Source organism: Coregonus lavaretus, assembly GCF_964263955.1.
Source record: "Coregonus lavaretus genome assembly, chromosome: 14".
NCBI lineage: Eukaryota > Metazoa > Chordata > Actinopteri > Salmoniformes > Salmonidae > Coregonus > Coregonus lavaretus.
This window is the reverse complement of record NC_140001.1, coordinates 30066862-30087627: the sequence shown is the minus strand read 5'-3', so window position 1 is coordinate 30087627 and position 20766 is coordinate 30066862. Positions and strand designations below refer to the sequence as shown.

Sequence of the window (20766 nt, the reverse complement as noted above, 5' to 3'; positions counted from 1 at the left end):
AACAGAGCTGTGCCTGTAGCAGGGCAGTGAGGTAAACACACACACACACACACAAGCTCTGTTTAGATTCTACCTCACTCACACACTCTCTCTCCCTCTCACACACACACACACACACACACACACACACGGCTGCCTCTGTTTAGATCCTACCTGCCCATGGAATGCTCAGAATCCCGTGGCCATGGCAACATAACACCGCCAGTAAATCTCTCAGTTTAAACCCTCACACACACACACAGGAGAAATACAGTGCCTTCATAATGTATTTACACCGCTTGACTTTTTACACATTTTGTTGTGTTACAAAGTGGGATTCAAATTGATTTAATTGTCTTTTTTTTTGTCAATGATCCACACACAATACTCTGTAATGTCAAAGTGGAAGAAAGTAACAGAGTGGATCAAGACCAACAAGAAGTGCTGGCGTTGTGGAAGGGACCATCAGGCGTCCCAGTGCACCCTCAAGAAGCCCTGCGGTCTCTGCAAGGAACGCATCTATAAGTCCTTCACGAGGTCAATGCCAGAACCCCCAAAGAGGCACCAAAAGAGGAGAGCTGCCTGGTAAGCACAGCCACAGAAGTGCTTTATCTAGACAGACCAGCTGACTGTAATCGCGTCCTACTGAAGGTGATCAGGGTGCTCCTACACCATGGAGACCGTACCCTCGACACCTACGCTATTCTGGACGATGGGTCCGAGCGTACCATCCTCCTTCCAGATGCTGCACTGAAGCTTGGGTTACAGGGGACCCCAGAAGAACTAGCCCTCAGAAACATTCGCCAGGACATCCAGACCCTCTGTGGTGCATCAGTGACCTTCCGCATCTCTCCTACCTCGCAACCCAAGACCAGTTTCCAGATCATTGGGGCCTTCACCGCGATTCACCTTGGACTAGCAGACCATTCCTATCCAGTGACCAGCCTTCAGAAGAGGTACAAGCACTTGGTTGGTCTCCCTCTACAGCCGTTCATCAACGCCAAGCCTCTAGTCCTCATTGGTGCAGATCATCCTCATTTGATCACCCCCATCGAACCAGTGAGGTTGGGTCCTCCGGGCGGGCCAGCAGCTGTCCAGGCCAGACTTGGATGGACGCTTCAGGGTCCGGCAAGGTTGGTGGAGCAACACCAGTCACAGCGGTGTTTAGTGATGTCCATCATCCCCCCAGCTTCCGAGTTGTTCAGGAACGTTGAGAAGCTCTGGCAGGTTGACACCTTATCGTTCCATAATGAGAAATAGGTGACCCGGTCGAGGTAGGACCAGGAAGCCGTGGACCTGCTCGAGACCAAGACCGCACGCATAGAGGTAGACGGAGTGTTTCGCTACGCAAGAGAGACACGCCCTGCTTCCAAGCCCCTAAGGAAGCAGTGATGCAAATCCTTAGAAGCACGGAGAGACGGCTTGCTAAGGATCCAGAGAGAGCTGCAGCCTACAGGGCTGAGATACAGAAGCTGTTGCAGGCAGGCTCAGTTAAGAAGTTAAGCTCCGACATGCTCACTCAAGAAGGCGAATCGTGGTACATCCACCACCACATGGTGAGTCACAACGGCAACAATCGCATCGTATTCAACTGCTCCTAACAGTTCCAGGGTCTCAACCTGAATGAATCCCTGCTGCCAGGACCTACCTTGGGTGTGTCACTCCTGGGAGTACTGTTGCAGTTCCGCGAGCATGCCATTGGGATCAGTGGCGACATCAAGGGGATGTTTCATCAGGTCCGCCTCCTGCCTGAAGATAGGCCCCTACTACGGTTTGCGTGGCGCGACATGAAGATAGAAGAACCCCCTGATGTCTTTGAGTGGCAGGTGCTTCCCTTTGGCACCAGATGCAGCCCATGCTGCGCAATCTTTGACCTCTAGAGGCATGTCACAGAAAACAGCGAGCCTGGTTAAGATATTCAGTTCTCCACAGAGAGGTGCTTCTACGTTGACAACTGCCTCCAGAGCATGCCAACACCAGCAGAAGCCAGACAGCTAGTGGACAAGCTACGAGAGCTCCTGGCATCTGGCGGGTTCAAGCTATGCCAGTGGTCCAACAACATGCCAAGCATCATCAATCACCTACCAAAGGAGGCCAGATCAGACAACTTCGAGCTTTGGTTTGCCCAAGAGAAAGAAGTTTCACCTGAGTCTACCCTAGGCCTCAGCTGGCACTGCCAGTCGGACACCTTGGGGTACAAGCATCGAGCCGTGGACTACGGAGTGCCGACCATGCGGAATGTGTACAAGGTTCTCGCCAGCCACTACGACCCCCTTGGGTTCATTCTGCCGTACATCACCCGAGCCAAAGTGTTGGTCCAGCGCCTCTGGGATAAACATTGGGACTGGGATGACCCTCTTCTCCCTCAAGATCTTCTCCAGGCTTGGAACAATTGGGAAGGAGAGCTACAGATCCTGCCACGCATCACCCTGCCTAGGTGCTAAGTACCTGCAAATGTCTACCAGTCGAGTGTCACCAGAGAGGTTCATGTGCATCAGAGAAGGCCTACGGGTCAGTCGCGTACCTGAGGAGAGAAGATAGGTCTTGTTGTGACTATCTGTCATTCCTGATGGCCAGGTCCAGCGTTGCTCCTAAGCGACTACATTCCATGCCAAGACTGGAGCTCTGTGCAGCCATCACTGGAGCCCAGCTTGCCAAGCTGCTAGAGAAAGAGCTTAACTTGAAGATCGACCAGACCACCCTGTGGACAGATTCCACAACCGTGCTGATGTGGTTGCAGTCGGAATCCTGCTGCTTCAACGTTTTTTCAGGCACCCGGGTGGCCGAGATTCAAGAACTTACAGACCTCCGTAAATGGCGCTATGTGGATTCGGCGAGGAATCCCGCAAATTACATCACAAGAGCAAAGACTCTGAAAGACCTTGCGGGGCCCAACAGATGGGGCCAAGGACCACCATTTCTCCTTCAAAGTCCAGACAAGTGGCCAGCTAAGCCAAACGCTTATCCTGAAGAGGACACGTCTGAACTCCGGAAGCCCACCCAAGACCCAGATGTGAGACAGTGTACCACATGGAAGGAGCTTCTAGAAGTCACTACGCAAGTGCAACACGGGGCGGCAGGTCAGGGTGGTGACCCTACTGCCGAAGACTACCAGAAAGCGGAGACCGTCACCTACAAGAGAGCCCAGCGAGAGTTTCCCAGATGAGCTCCGTCTCCTGAAAGATGGTAAGCCTGTCCCGTCCAGCAGTCGCCTATTTACTTTGTCACCTGAGCTTGACGAGTCCGGAGAGCTCATCCGGGTTGGCGGTAGACTACGTCGTACCGAAGATTTAGAACATGCTACAGTTCATCCCATCATCCTCGATCCTGGTCATCCAACCTCTAGACTCCTGATCCAAGATTTCGACAACCGTCTGTGCCATCCCGGCCCTGAGAGGGTGTTTGCAGAGATCCGCGGCACCCTTTGGATCCTCCGCGGGCAGGAAGCCATCCGTCGCTTCCAGAACACCTGCACAGAATGCCGTAGATGGAAATCCAGACCTGCTGTCCCCAAGATGGCGGACCTGCCAGCTGCCCGCCTGCGCCTCTTCAAGCCAGCCTTCCCCTCCACGGGCATGGACTGCTTCGGGCCCATCCAGGTCAAACTGGGGCGGCGCGTTGAGAAGAGATGGGGGATAATCTTCAAGTGTCTCACCACGAGGGGTCTATGCTTGGAGCTCCTGACCAACATCGATGCCGACTCCTTTCTGATGGTCCTTAGAAGATTCATTGCCCGCCGAGGGACACCGGATGAGCTGTTCTCTGACCAGGGAACAAACTTCCTGGGAGGCGAGAAGGAGCTGCATGAGGCCTTCACTGATTTGTCTCCCAACCTGTAATAGCAGCTTGCAAAACAGAAGATTGCCTTCCGCTTCAACCCCTCTGCAGCACCGCACTTCAGAGGAGTTTGGGAGAGAGAGATTAACTCCGTTAAGACTGCCCTCTACACTACAGTGACCGAAGAAGTGCTCAGAACTGTCCTCATTAAAGTGGAGGGTATCCTGAATTCGAAGCCCTTGGGCTACGTGTCCTCCAGTATCGCAGACCTGGACCCCTAACCTCCTGTTGATGGGGCGGCCAGACGGATCCCTGCCGCAAATGGTGCACCCGGAGACTGAGCTCCTCAGCAGACGTCGATGGAGACACTGCCAGATCCTGACGGATCACTTCTGGTCCAGCTACATCAGGCACTACCTACCCAGCCTGCAAGCCCGCCAGAAGTGGAATTCCATCCCTGCCGACCTCAAAAGGGATATGGTGGTTATGTTGGTGGACCCCCAGCTTCAGAGAGCCCTCTGACCCATCGGACGTGTTATTAAAGTTCACCCAAGCACAGATAGTCATGTGAGGTCTGCCAAGGTCAAGATCAAGGACAGAACATACATCCGTCCGGTTTCCCAGTTGGTAGTCCTCCCAGCTCTCCCAGACAGAGAAGACGACGACAGTACGCCTGCCGTAACCCCTTCCAAGAGCACTTAGCCTTTCTCAGGAGCAAATTAACGTCGCAATTTGGGGGTGGCTGTTCGAAAGACTATTGAGAGTAAATATCAGTTCATCATAGGAGAGCTGTAGCTCCACCCACCGGTGATGTGGAGCACAGCATGCTGGGCGATCTCTAACTGAGGAGAAGGAAGAAACTAGAGAAAGTACACAAGCCGTGATAAGTTCCAGCCATCTCCTGTGATTACCTTTAGTTAGCATTCTTTGTTTAACCAAGGCCAGTATGCGTCCTTCAGAAATGTGAGTTCGATTTTTTTTTGTTAATGAAAAATAAAACACAAATATACTGTATCTTGATTAGTTAAGTATTCAACCCCCTAAGTCAATACATGTTAGAATCACCTTTGGCAGCGATTTCAGCTGTGATACTTTTTGGATAAGTCTCTAAGAACTTTGCACACCTGGATTGTACAATATGTGCCCATCATTCTTAAAAAAATTATTCAAGCTCTGTCAAGTTGGTTGTTGATCATTAGACAGCCATTTTCAAGTCTTGCCTAAGATTTCAAGCTGATTTAAGTCAAAACTGTAACTAGGCCACTCAGAAACATTCAAAGTCACCTTGGTAAGCAACTCCAGTGTATATTTGGCCTTGTGCTTTAGGTTATTGTCCTGCTGAAAGGTGAATTTGTCTCCCTGTGTCTGTTGGAATGCAGACTGAACCTGGTTTTCCTTTAGGATTTTGCCTGTGGTTAGCTCTATTCCATTTTTATACAAAAAAACTCCATAGTCCTTGTCGATTACAAGGATACCCATAACATGATGCAGCCACCACCATGCTTGAAATTATGTAGAGTGGTACTAAGTGATGTGTTGTGTTGGATTTGCCCCAAATATAACGCTTTGAATTCAGAACAAAAAGTTCATTTCTTTGCCACATTTTTTGCAGTATTACTTTAGTGCCTTATTGCCAACAAGATGCATGTTTTGGAATATTTTTATTCTTTACAGGCTTCATTCTTTTCTCTCTGTCATTTAGGTTAGTATTGTGGAGTAACTACAATGTTGTTGATCCATCCTCAGTTTTCTCCTATCACAGCCATTAAACTCTGTAACTGTTTTAAAATTACCATGGTGAAATCCCTGAGCTGTTTCCTTCCTCTCCGGCAACTGAGTTAGGAAGGATGCCTGTATCTTTGTAGTGACTGGGTGTATTGATACACCATCCAACGTGTAATTAATAACTTCACCATGCTCAAAGGGATATTCAATGTCTGCTTTTTATGTTATTCTTACCCATCTATCAATAGGTGCCGTTATTTGCGAGGCTTTGGAAAACCTTCCTGGTCTTTGTGGTTTAATCTGTGCTTGAAATGCACTTCTCAACTGAGGGACCTTACAGATAATTGCATGTGTGTGGCACAGAGATGAGAAGGTCATTCAAAAATCATGTTAACCATTATGATGGTACACAGAGTGAGTCCATGCAACTTATTATGTGACTTGTTAAGCAAATGTTTACTCCTGTACTTATTTAGGCTTTACATAACAAAGGGGTTGAATACTTATTGACTCAAGACATTTTAGATTTTCATTATTAATTAATTTGTAAACATTTCTAAAAACATAATTCCACTTTGACATTATGGGGTATTGTGTGTAAATCAGTGACACAAAATCTAAATTTAATCCATTTTAAATTCAGGCTATAACACAAGAACATTTGGAAAACGTCAAGGGGTGTGAATACTGAAGGCACTGTAAGTGATTTTGGAAAGGAATGTGTGTCAATGCCCAGTGAAAACTCTTTCACAGCCCAATGTTCTGAATTCAACATCAGTGTTTCACTGTACGTATTCACTATTGAGAGATATCATAATAAACACCATTTATTAGAGCCGATCAAAAGCAGAAAAAGCCTAATGAGCACCACTGCCCTAACTTCACCCATATGCTAGGTCCCATGTAGCTCAGTTGGTAGAGCATGGTGCATGCAACGCCAGGGTTGTGGGTTCAATTCCCACGGGGGGCCAGTATGAAAAAATGTATGCACTCACTAACTGTCGATCGCTCTGGATAAGAGCGTCTGTTAAAATGACTAAAAATGTAGACTGCTGTGAGATTATTGCATGTTAATATGCCTACCGTGTGATCCGTATTGTGATAGAGTCAAAGCCTGCAGTGCAGACCCTGAATGGGTCTCCAGGACCAGCATATATTGATATTTATGCAGAGATTGAAGAAGCCAATACACTGGTGGTTTGTGCCACAGACTTGGTTTGTCCCAATGATGAGTAGCTACAATTACTAACTTTAAGCACTAGATGGCAGTAGATAGCAACCAAAGTTGTGTCAAAAAGACTATGGAAGTTTACCTGTTCATACTTCTCTGAAGCTTCGGTTGTAACAAGAAAAACTTTGCGAATGCCAACAAGCCTGGTTAACTAGCTACCTGTATAGCAAATCTATTACTATGTAAAACTGTGCTTATAGAGATTAGCTCTGTTTAATTGTGTGACACTGACAGTAGCCTACTGAGATTGAGAACCCTAGTTCGAGTGGCGCAGTGGTCTAAGGCACTGCATCGCAGTGCTAGCTGTGCCACTAGAGATCCTGGTTTGAATCCAGGCTCTGTCGTAGCCGGCCGCGACCGGGAGACCCATGGGGTGGCGCACAAGTCGTCCAGGGTAGGGTAGGGAATGGCCGGCAGGGATGTAGCTCAGTTGGTAGAGCATGGTGTTTGCAACGCCAGGGTTGTGGGTTCGATTCCCATGAGGGGCCAGTATGAAAAAAATAAAATAATAATAAAAAATATATATATAATGTATGCACTCACTAACTGTAAGTCGCTCTGGATAAGAGCGTCTGCTAAATGACTAAAATGTAAATGTAGTTATAAAATAGAGATGAGATGATTACTTGGAACAAAATAATTTCATGAAATAAATGTAATTCACACATCAACTGAAATATTGTATTAAAGTCATGTGAATAAATTATGGTTAATAAGTGATTAGCAGTAATGGGCAGTCACTACCATCATGGGACTTTTATTAATCGTTTTATTCTGTTTTGTTACAGCATTTAACCCACATAATGCATAGTGCATTTAATAATCGAACCGAAATGAACTGACCTCAAAAAGCACTAATCGCTCAGCACTACTTGTTGGGCTGTTAGCAAGCTTTTCTCTCTTGACAGTCTCGCAACAACCAACAACTGTGTTGCAAAAGTGTGTAACTGGGGTATATTCATTATGCCGATTCTGTTGCAAAACGTTTTGTCTGTTGCAAAACGTTTTGCAACAGAAACTGTACGTCACTAGTTACCACAGCAACAAAGTCATAAACCCCGCCTATTTCTACAATTTCTCTTCCTAAAATGTGATTTTAAACCTTTACCTTAACCACACTGCTAATCTTATGCCCAACCTTAAATTAAGACCAAAAGCACAATTTTGTTATCATGAATTCTTACGATATAGCCAAGTTTGACTTTGTGACTGTGGTAACTAGTGGAAACCACAGAAAACGTTTACTCCAAACGGAAAACGTTTTGCAATGAAAACGAACGTTTTTAGTGGACAATTTCAGGTAGGTCCGATAGAGATGAATAGAGGACTCATCATGGATATAACCCGTTTTATACTGAACAAAAATATAAACGAAACATGCAACAATTTCAAAGATTTTACTGAGTTACAGTTTGCTCGCATAAAAACTGTGGATGGAACATGGTTAATGTGTCATTCAAATGTGTCATTCATTTTCCACCACTAGAGCCACATCTCTATCTGACATATCTGTTTTCTTTGATTGGTTATCATGTTGAAGTCCAATGATCTCACCTCCTCCACAGAGACTCAGACAGCTTGCTCCATGTGGTTGAACACAGCGGGAGGAGGACGGACAGTGAGGCTACCGCCGGCAGCGTAGGGAGCTGCTCTACTATACCACCGGTCAGTAGAGCAGTATACACTGACATGGTCGCACGCAATCCCTACACTAACATATGTATTGTTGTGTTGTAGAAGGTGGTTCGTGCGAAGGTGAGGAGACAGCTGAGTAAGCAGCAGAAAGCAGCTCAGAGGAGAAGACTGATGAAGGGAGAATCTAACCTGGTCACCGCGGAGATCAAATCTAGTCTGGAGACTGATGGCTTCTGGGGCTGAGAGGGACGTGAGTGTGTGATTGAGCGCAAGTCAAGCGTGTGTGAGTCAAGCGTCTGCGTGAGTTAGTTGAGTAAGTGATAACCTGGTCTCCGAGGACAGCAGAAGATGAGGAGAACATGAACCACATTGGAGATGAGAGGAGAAGGACCTATTGGAAGAAGGCCAACAGCAATGATCCCCCAGTGTTGAACTCTCCTGCTCTGTATCTTCTGCAGTGTGAATACTTTCAATAAAGACCACTTTAATATGGATGACAATGAGTCCAGGTGTGTATTCACAGTATATAGCTACAGTTCTAAATAACATTTTTATTTACATTTACATTTACATTTTAGTCATTTAGCAGACGCTCTTATCCAGAGCGACTTACAGGAGCAATTAGGGTTAAGTGCCTTGCTCAAGGGTATTTGAATGGGAGTTTAGAATCGTTGTACATATTGCCTATATCTTCCAAACAAATAGTGATTTGCAGACGGACAAAGGGCTGGTAAAAGTAATGGATTGCATTGATATAGTGCTTTTCCAAGTGCTCAAGGTGCTTTACCTTGTAAAGAGAGTACTTGTGTCACTCACTAGCAGAAGTCTTCAGAATGGTGTGTGTGTTAATGATTGTCCTCTAACGGTTCTCAGTGGCTGTGGAATGCAGTGTTGTGTGTCTTAGGGGGGCTGGTTACTTGTGCTAAACTCCTCTAGTCCCAGGGTCTCTGACAATGAAACAGGCTTCTCAATGGATGACATTCACCCCATGTATACCATAGGGCCAGACACACACACACACACACACACACACACTCGTGAACAGAACACACTTGAAGACACATACATCCACCCCAGGGACGGCTTGTTCAATAGGGCGATATGGGCGACGCACTGCCAAACGGGAAAAGGAAGGGATTTTTTTTCTAATCAATTATATAAAAAAAATATATATATATATATAAATTTTTTTTATAAATTTATAAAAAATTATATCACGGCAACAGCAGTTATCAGTGTTCACGTCTGATCTGCCAGCCACTAAATGTCAAATCAGGCTAAAGTCGTGCTTCAAATGGCCCCGCCCGTTTTTTGGGCGATTTCAGTCAGGTTGAAAATCGCCCAGAAGTCTCTCATAGCCTGTCATGTAAAATCTATTTTTTTCACATTTCAAAGCTTTCAATACATTCTCTATGGGTGTCTGTGTGCATGCACTTACGCGCTTTCGTCATACGTGACGTAACGTTGAACGTAACTAAGACAATGGCGGCTATCAGCGTCTATGTTGCGACCTGCAGTGTGGCGTTATTTTATGTTTTTAATTTGTAGACTTAGTTTACAAACATTCTGCAAACATTCTGCTTTGGACTGATCTTCGGTTTTGGACTGATCTTGTTGATCGTGTACATACCCGCTACGAACGGACTAAATAATGAAAACGCTGCTGGCAGAGAGGTGGAGCCGGCCACCTTCACCCTGGTCAGAGCGGACCGCGATCCTGGTAAGAGAGCGACTCTGTACCCCGACATTGAACTGCTTTCTGTGTCATTGAACCTTACTATTGTTGATAAAACAAGTTTACTGGAGAACGGAGAAAAAGTAGAGACTTTTGGACAAGGTGGATAATTGTATAATATAAGGCAGTTTATTCAGAGGTAAAGATATCTGCAATCGCATTCACGGACCCGTTCGTCAAACTCTTAGGGAGCTATAAATCAAGCCCCATTACTTACCATATCAGATAAGAGAAATTGCTGCAGCTACATATATTTTACATCCTGGCCCTACATAGTTCACTATTTGCATCACTTACCAAAATATTACATGTGGTCATATATGCTTGGAAAGTGGAGATGCCATAGAACGTCAAAAAAGTAAACATTGCTGGAGACACATTGCGTTTGCTAGCGAAGAGATTTGTTGTGGCAAATGAACTTGGGCTGGGAATTGCCAGGAACCTCACGATAAGATATATGCATCAGCATTGCGAGTCTCATGATTCTATACGTATTGCGATTCGATACTGTGATTTTATTGCGCACCATATGTCTGTTGCAGAGGGATCAGAAAGCCATGAGAACGAGTTTTGATCAGTCATGGAAATAAAAGTGCTGAAAACAAATTGGCTCCCAATGTGAAAAGATTGAGAACAAGCTATGAAGGAACAATAATGGTGTTTTGGTGCAGGTACAGCCAACTAGCGCTAAAATATTGCGATATTGTCAATACAGTATATCGTAAAGTATCACTATGTAACTCGATTTCTTTCACCCCAATCCCTCAAATTAACGGTAAATAACTGAATTGTTTGCCCCACATTTAGCTAAGATGATTAGCTAGCCAGCTAAAATGTTTTATTTAGTTAGCAGTCGCATCTACAATAGTTTACTGTCAATAACATGTCTCCAAAAATGACGTGGTGTCTCCAATTGTGTTGACATTTTACAATTGCAATGCGCATCCATGAGTATCCACTTTCTGTAGCTCAGCTGGTAGAGCATGGTGCTTGTAACGCCAAGGTAGTGGGTTCGATCCCCGGGACCACCCATACACAAAAATGTATGCACGCATGACTGTAAGTCGCTTTGGATAAAAGCGTCTGCTAAATGGCATATTATTATTATTATTATTATTATTATTATCTGAAGAGAGCCCCGAAACATTGTGTGCAGACATTTTATGCAATAAATGAAGTAGGTTCAATCTAGTAGTTCTGATCTTCTGATTGGTCCTGATGAGTTGGGCGAGGTCCCCTCCAGGCTACTGTCACTGTTGCATTGGCTCTGAGTCGGGTTCTCTGTCTTCAAATGTTCAGCCTAAGAGAGGGGATTTTTGTGTGTGTGTGTGTGTGTGTTTAACAGTGATGATGTGTGTGTGTGTGTGTGTTTAACAGTGATGATGTGTGTGTGTGTGTGTTTGTGTGTGTGTGTGTCCTCAGAGCAAGAACTCGTGAGTTGGAAGAACTGAGAGGCCTATGGCGTGGGTGTTGTCCTTGGCCACCTGCTGACAAGGCTGACAAGATAGGACCCTTTTGTCCATTGTTATTGGATAGGAACATAACTTATAACCAGCTCCTGACCTAAATAGATCTTAGCACAACATTTTACTCAACATATCATATTCCATATTCACTATAACAAATATATTTACTACGACATTAGCAAGAACCACCACATCCTCAGCCGGCTAATCCAGTGTGTGAAGTTTTGCGGAGTGTTTGAGTTAGCTTTGCGAGGCAAAGATGAAACTGAGGGCTCCACCAACCCTGGTAAGCCAACACTTTTGAGATCAGTCAATAAATGCTTCTGGTATTGACTTATATGCTGCCCCTGTCTTCATGTTGTTGCTGGACATATCTTTTTTTAAATGTGTGTAGGTCACCTAAATCATCAGAAAAATTGCCCCTCCTGAGAATTTTTTCAGGAGCCGCCACTGATCCACCCTCTCAAGATCCAATGAGCTCTACAGGGCCAGGCAAGACAAATACACACACTCACACAATACACAAACTCACACTTGCACACACAACCTGAAAATGAGGAATGGAAGTCTTGAGGACAGAATCCCCTCCATTCTGTGATAGTGAGTATATTAATCTGTAAGATATTTGGAGGGAGTGGGTGTCTGGGTGAATGCAGAGCTGAACAATGGCCATTCATACACGCAGCCAGAAAGGAGCTCAGGCCCTGGATCGACAAGAGTCTGAAGTCAACAGCATGGCTCCATCCTGCCCACCCCCATTCACACTGTCACACACATACACAGCATTCCTCTGAGGATGTGGGTTAGTTGGTGTTTGGCTGGGGGGTTAGGGATTAGGATGGGGGTTATTAACGTTGGTTGGTCTTATGGCACATTTCACTATGAGAAGCTCGAGCACATTTCATGGACAGAGGGACCCAGTCAGGGGTGGGACTGTTCTGTCCATTAGGATCCCTGCTGCCAACGGCCCTGGTATGTTTAGGGTGTGACCCAGACCCTTTGTGGCTGTGAGAGAGGAGAGAGGGGCTCCACAGTGACTCTCTATAGAGTGGGGAGAGGGCGGGGGGGGTGGGGGGGGGGGGCACATACCAACAGCAGACCTCAGTGTTTGTGCGTGTGATGGGGCCCCCTAGCTAATTAGCAGAGATTGTGACAAAGGTAGAGCGCTCCAGAGGAGAACCCCTGGGGAGGCCTTCATACGAGAGAGGGGAAGAGAGAGGAGAGGGGAGGAGGAGAGAGAAAGGGGGAGTTGAGTTAAGGGGAAGTGCAGTCTTTATCCTCTTTCATTTAAAAATGATTGAGTGGGGTTGTGTTTGGAGTAGTTTCCCACTGCTTGCTTCGCTCACCATGGAACATGTTTTGAACTAGACAGAGTGTGTGTGTGCGTATGAGCAGGATTAAGCCAGTGTGTGAGCTAAACTGAGTGTATGCAGGAAGACTGAGATTGAAGAGGATGAGACAATTTTGGGATTCTCCATACGATAACATGATGTCACACCTTCTGTCCCCAAGTGACTTCGGTACCAGCCTCAAGGACCGTGAGTAACTACCAATACACAGACACACACATGGAGACACACAAATACATGTAACTGTGATGATGTCACCTGCAGTTGAGTCAGTGTGATGGCCATACTCAGACAATGCTTTTGGTAATGCATATGGCTGTTTTATATAGGCATGCATTGCATTTAGTTACTCAAAACACACCGACATAGGACCAGGGAAATCTTCAGTGAATTGCTTTTTATCACAGGAATAATCTGGGTCTGGGAAAGCAGAGTTGGAAAGGCTGATACATTAGATGCTTTTTTACCCAGATAGAACATTCATGTGCCTCTGTTTACTGCATTAGCCATACATGCACACAGTAAAAAACATTATGTGGATTCTGATGCAAATACATTTGATTTGATTTGATGCAAGCAGTGTCGTGTAGAGATTTTCCACTGTATTGAGCTACAGTAGGCATAATCACCTTTAATGCATTTGATTTTAATGAAACTTTTTCACTCAAAGGTAAGTTTGTTGTTCTTGTTCATCAGGATGCATGGCTAGCCTGCCATGACCTGAAGCCATCTCTGCAGCCTTGGCAGGTAGGGTTAGAGTTGAGTGGTTGTGTGGTGTCCCCTTTTCCTAATTCAGTTCGAACAAACTCAGCCTGGGAATGTTCAGTTACAGAAACAGGTTATTTCCACAAACATACACACAAACATGCACACACTCACATGTATAACTGTGGCCAAGACTATAGACGGACGGTAGATGTTATCAGAAGTTAAACAAGGTTTTAATGGGCTGTCTCTACATTAATTAAGAGAAATATATCTACAGTCCATTCCAACAGTGTCCGCTTCATACCCTTATTAAGTCAGCTAGAGGTTCTGTAGAGTAGCTTTGTGGTGCTGAGTCTAGCTGACTTCCTGTGTCTAGTTCTGTGCCCTCAATTGCTGTCGTTATTGAAACTCTAAATCACCCTGACCTCTTATCCCCCTGAACCCCAGAATGACTCCTTATCCCCCAAGCTCTTCATGCATCATTGTGTTTCTACCACAGGCACAGGACATCTCTGAAACTCTGTCATCCTGACATGTGGCTTGTTGTAAAGCCCTGAGGACTCTTTTAGATGTATTTTAATGTGACAATCATCAGGCCTATTTGCAGACTTTCATTATTGTGGTGTGTGTGTGTGTGTGTGTGTGTGTGTGGGAGTGCATGCGTGTGGGTGTGCGTGTGTGCGTGTCCTCAGTGAACATTGTGGCCATGTTGCGTAACTTTTGGGAGCAGAAACAGGTGAAGGGGTCCGACAGCCAATCAGAGGACTCGGTGAAGGGCTCTGTCAGCCAATCAGAGGGCTTATTGTTGTATGAGTCTGCCCCTTCCCCAGGACCCCCTTACATCTGCTACGTCACTCTACCTGGAGGAAGCTGCTTTGGAAACTATAAGGTGACTGCCATTATAACCATCACAACCACAGCTACCTAAGCCACCTAAACCAGCACTACTCACAAAACATTATCGAGTTCCACTGTGGTGGAAAGCTAGGGTTGTTGTGGACAGGGGTATGGGTGAGGTGGGGAAAGGGTTGGGGGTGGGTAGGGGTGAGGTGGGGGGTTAGGGTTGGTGGTAGGGGTTAGGGTTGGGGGTAAGGGTAAGGGTAGGGGTAGAGGAGAGGTGGGGGTAAGAGTTGGGGGCCAGGTGGTTATTTTCATTATCTCAATGACAGGAGCCCACCATGGAGTAGAGACAGTGTTTCCATAGTGCAGCCAAAGACCACCACTGAGCAGCTTTAAAGGTGCTCTGTCATTAGTGTGAGTGAGAAAACACCTGTCTGGACAGGAGTGCTGCTCAGCCTTGCTGTGGGTCTGAATGGTGTGTGGAGGGTCTCATTACTGCACAGCCCCTAAAGAGAGGTCCTTCATCTATACCCCTCAGACCCTGGGCAGTACACACACACAGCCTCTCAACCTGCTTTGATGATTTTATTCAGCTGGAATCCCGTGATGCTTTTCAAAGGGCTCATTGTGGCTCACACAGCCTCCCAAATGGTGAGGCCCCAAATGCCTTCTGATTGGTTCAGCTGCCTGTGATGTCATAATCTGATTCCACATTTGATTGCTAATCCCATGATTTGCTTTTATAAACTCTCACATGTTAAAGAAAGTAATGAGAAACGAACCCAAGCAGAGGCATTTTCTAGATGGCCTTTATTTCTGTTCCAGTCAATCATATTCATGCAAACAGTAATCCCTCATAAACAGACTACTTAAACATAAATGGTACCGTAGCTCTGTCATGATACAACGGGATGCGTGAGGTAACGAGCAGCATAAGTTACGGTGCTTTGGACAAATCATGATTTCACAGGTGTTTTCTTATTTATTTATTTGTTGTATTATTTACCCATCCACCTTCGGAGGACAAATATATATATTTATATATTTTTTTACAGCTTTTCTGCTACATATACATACATTTTACATATACATTTTACATACATGGTACTTTTATATAAAGCAGTCACATAACAATAATACATTACCAAACATAAACTCTTTAATCCCACCCCTCAGCCCATTCCACCTATCACCATAGAACACCCTCGTTTGGTTTCCATGTGCCATATATTTTTCAATTGTGCTGTGATGTTTTACATACATTTTTAACCTTTCTAATCATATAGTATCCACAGATTGTGAGCTAAAGATGAAAACCTTTCCTACGAGTATTATTATATTATTTATTGACTGACTAGGGCTTTCCAAATCGCCCAACACTGCTATTTGTAAGGTTAATTTTAAGTGAATGTTGTGATTCTTTTACCATTCCTGGACCTGTGACGAGAAACAAGCTACATAGGGGCAATACCAGAATAAATTATCTAGTGATTCTGTCTCTTCGCAGCAAAATCTACAGAGCTGAGATTGTTGTATGCCCCATATATTTAGCATTCTGTTGGTGGCAATAATTTTATATAATTATTTAAATTGAAAAACTCGGAAGTGTTGAATCAAGTGTTGTTTTTTGTACCAGTTCATAAACCATATGCCATTGAATCGGTACATCGAAAATCTCTTCCCATTTATTTTGCAACCTGTATGGTGCAGCTGTCAACATTTTTGTCCTCAAATGAAACTGGTATATTTTTCTATTTATGCCAATTCCTTTCAGCCAATTTGTATCTTTAATATATGGCAGGTAAACAAGTTCCCTACCTTCTCCCTTTTCCACAAGCCTCCTCCATTTTTTGTGGTAATGCTGCAATCAGTTGGTTGTAAATTTGGATTGAGAAGACATTCCCATATATTTTCAATAGCTGCATATGTGACATAACTCCACCGTTTATATTAATTATATCATTAATAAATATATTACCAATTTTAAACATTTTATTAAGAATGTTTTTCTATTAATCAGTATATTTGAGTTTAACCATAACATTTGTTGTAATATTTGTTCTATCTTTTCTGGAGGATAAAACTGAAATTGTAACCAGCTTTGTATGGCTTGTTTTAGAAAAGGCGATACTTTAAACAGGTGTTAGCATCCTTTGAATTTCGGAAGGGGAGGGGACATTTGTCCCATAGACTTGCCCCATAACTTGGAAAGAGAGAAGGTGGAGCTCTTCATTCTGGTTCAGATCCTCGTTCTATCTCTTCTCTTAACACGTATGGACCCAGAACAAAATCGAGCATCTTACCAATTACGCGAGACTTTGGTTCTGGGTTGACCGAGATTATGCAAACAGTGATCATCTCAAACCAACAACACTGCACATATAATTTACACAGTGGGACTTATGTCTCCCTCTTTTCTCTCCACTTCCTCTCTCTGCCAACCTCCCACCTATTTCTGTTTCTCTGTAGGAGTGTGAGACCCAGGCGGAAGCTCGTAGGGATGCGGCGCGTGTCGCTCTGATGAACTCTCTAGTGAACGAGCTGCCGTCTAGACTAATCACTCCTCTTTTCATCACACACAGCCTGCAGGAGGCTGCCTCCGCCAGCACCGTGAGTCTAGCACAGGACTAACTCTAGCACAGGACTAACTCTGGCACAGGACTAACTCTGGCACAGGACTGACTCTAGCACAGGACTAACTCTGGCACAGGACTAACTCTGGCACAGGACTGACTCTAGCACAGGACTAACTCTGGCACAGGACTAACTCTAGCACAGGACTAGCTCTGGCACAGGACTGACTCTAGCACAGGACTAACTCTGGCACAGGACTGACTCTAGAACAGGACTAATTCTGGCACAGGACTGACTAGCACAGGACTAACTCTGGCACAGGACTAACTCTGGCACAGGACTGACTCTAGCACAGGACTAACTCTGACACAGGACTAACTCTAATTCACAACGACTAAGCATCAGCATGGCAGCATGGATAGGATAGGATATCCTGAGTTATTGATTATGAAAAGCTCTCTTCTATGGGCTGATATCAGATGTGTCAGTGTTTAAGTGTTGTGTTACTGTATGTTGCATCCAGGTCTCTGTGGAGGATGCCTGTGATCCTAGCACCAGTATAGGAACCTATTGTCTCCTGCTCCAGTCATACACTGGCAGAACCATGTTGGAGTTCCAGGTAAGGACAGGATTATCATAGGAATTTGTTATAGGCTAATTACTGTATGTTATAATATATCTTTGCTGGTCTGATAATTATTTTCTCTTGCACTACAAACATGATCTCATACGGACTCTTTTTTTACTTTTTGCTGAACCTATTCTTTGACCTCCACCACCTGTTCAAAGCACTAGCACTCGTTTCATCGCACTAGTTCCATCTGTTTCTGATCATTACCCTTATCATTTATAACACCGTCTATGGATACATGGCAGCCATCCAGCCAGACAGTATGCTCTCAATCACAGCTTCAGCAGACAGGCTTGGAACATAAATGTTTCACGTAACTTTTCAAACTAATCACACACAGTTTGGTTAGGGATTAGAAACATACTTTGATAATCTATCATCCCTTTCCTGCGTAATTACACAATTCATACTTGTCAAGTTTCACTGATAATTTTGTATGGCGTTCTTTTATTGCTCAGGTCTATTCACTCTCTCTCTCTCTCTCTCTCTCTCTCTCTCTCTCTATCTCTCTCTCTCTCTCTCTCTCTCTCTCTCTCTCTCTCTCTCTCTCTCTCTCTCTCTCTCTCTCTCTCTCTATCTCTCTCTCTCTCTCTCTCTCTCTCTCTCTCTCTCTCTCTCTCTCTCTCTCTCTCTCTCTCTCTCTCTCTCTCTCTCTCTCTCTCTCTCTCTCTCTCTCTCTCTCTCTCTCTCTCTCTCTTCTCTCTCTCTCTCTAGGAGGGGATGACGGTGTTTCAGTTGTTACACTGGAACGGGACGTTGAAGGTTCTAAGGGAGAGACAGTGTTCCCGCCAGGCAAGTCCCTCATCTGGATATTCAGTTATATAACTGACCCTATAATCCTCTACCCCATGGGTGGCCAATCTTTGATTTGTTTGAATCAGGTGTGTTACTGCTTGGTTGTAACAAAAGTCTGCACCCACACTGGCCCTCTGTGGACAAGATGGATACACCCCTGCTATTCTCACATCAGAGGGTGCTACATCAAGCGCACCGCCTGATTGGTTATTACTCTTTGCCCCCACAGAGTGTGATTGGTTATTACTCGCAGCGGGAACTGGATGCCAGCATGCGCAGCAGCATGGCTCTGGATTGGCTGGGCAGGGAGCGGCAGACTCCAAGGCTGCTGAGGATGGAGCTACGAGTAGCACAGAGGGAACTGGACGTGGCTAGGCGTCATGGCAATGAACTCCGCTTCTACAAGGAGAAAACAGAGATCCTTAGCCTGGCACTGAGTCAAGCATTCACACACCAACCACACACAGATTCACAAGAATCACCTGAACCACACATACACCACCAATGAGTCGCACATACACACACAAACTACATGAACCACCTGAACCACACATAAACTACGAACCATTAACAATCCAGACAAAGCCCCTGATCCACACATGAAACCCTGAACCACCATACATACACCCAGCTAAGCCTTTTTACATAGAAAGTGAATGTTGTCCCTGGTGGTAGAGAGATCAACTCAACCATAGAACCTGCGGGTGGAATCAGATGAGAACAACAGATGCCGTGTTCACATACTAGTTGGAACTAGAAAACTCTGAAATTTCCGGCTTGCTCTGGTTGTAGTTGTTTATACATTTACTGCATTTAACGAATCAGCAAGTTGGTCATTTCTGAGTTTCCTAGTTTCCACTAGCATGTGAACAGTGGCAAGAGAAAAGAGGCGCTTCATCAAGAGGGACTGAGCAGGTGATTAGGTCAAAGGTCACCATAAACACTGCCAGGCTACCATCAACATTACACAAACAGAGAACTGTTTACTTTATAGCTGCTGTCAAATTCAAGACACAGCTGAGACAGCTGACTGTGAAATATGTGTGTACATATGAAATAAATACTTTGTCTGTCTGCTATATAATTATATAACATATTTCCAACTAGTTTTCATTGGGAAGGTAGATAAAGCGTTTTTATCAAAAGCAAAGCAATCACTTGTGCATGTGAAAACACCAAATCCTACTCATTACTCCACGTGCTTAATTATGTCACTTTTGTTTTGAGCGTTCAGCATGTTGTTGGAAGACCAAAGCTAAAGTAATATGAAGTTTGGGAACACACAAGTTATGCTTCTTGATAATCATAGATAGATTTAACTACACTATATATACACAAAGGTATGTGGACACCCATTCAAATTAGTTGATTCGGCTATTTCACCCATAGGCCTACCTGTTGCTGACAGGGGTATAAAATCGAGCACACAGCCATGCAATCTCCATATACAGTGGGGGAAAAAAGTATTTAGTCAGCCACCAATTGTGCAAGTTCTCCCACTTAAAAAGATGAGAGAGGCCTGTAATTTTCATCATAGGTACACGTCAACTATGACAGACAAAATGAGATTTTTTTTTCCAGAAAATCACATTGTAGGATTTTTAATGAATTTATTTGCAAATTATGGTGGAAAATAAGTATTTGGTCACCTACAAACAAGCAAGATTTCTGGCTCTCACAGACCTGTAACTTCTTCTTTAAGAGGCTCCTCTGTCCTCCACTCGTTACCTGTATTAATGGCACCTGTTTGAACTTGTTATCAGTATAAAAGACACCTGTCCACAACCTCAAACAGTCACACTCCAAACTCCACTATGGCCAAGACCAAAGAGCTGTCAAAGGACACCAGAAACAAAATTGTAGACCTGCACCAGGCTGGGAAGACTGAATCTGCAATAGGTAAGCAGCTTGGTTTGAAGAAATCAACTGTGGGAGCAATTATTAGGAAATGGAAGACATACAAGACCACTGATAATCTCCCTCGATCTGGGGCTCCACGCAAGATCTCACCCCGTGGGGTCAAAATGATCACAAGAACGGTGAGCAAAAATCCCAGAACCACACTAGGGGACCTAGTGAATGACCTGCAGAGAGCTGGGACCAAAGTAACAAAGCCTACCATCAGTAACACACTACGCCGCCAGGGACTCAAATCCTGCAGTGCCAGACGTGTCCCCCTGCTTAAGCCAGTACATGTCCAGGCCCGTCTGAAGTTTGCTAGAGTGCATTTGGATGATCCAGAAGAGGATTGGGAGAATGTCATATGGTCAGATGAAACCAAAATAGAACTTTTTGGTAAAAACTCAACTCGTCGTGTTTGG

At 44.8% G+C, this 20766-nt stretch overlaps 1 protein-coding gene across 1 annotated transcript; it reads left to right on the top strand.

Annotated features, from left to right (window-relative positions):
- Positions 1-13001: 13001 nt before the first annotated feature.
- LOC311140955 (protein limb expression 1-like) lies at positions 13002-19064 on the top strand (the record flags this gene model as incomplete). Its single annotated transcript, XM_084176214.1, has 6 exons — positions 13002-13086; positions 14298-14494; positions 16915-17055; positions 17543-17638; positions 18365-18442; positions 18675-19064. 6 exons carry the CDS (start codon positions 13002-13004, stop codon positions 18951-18953), a joined length of 876 nt encoding a protein of 291 aa, XP_084032340.1. The 3' UTR covers positions 18954-19064.
- Positions 19065-20766: the final 1702 nt, after the last annotated feature.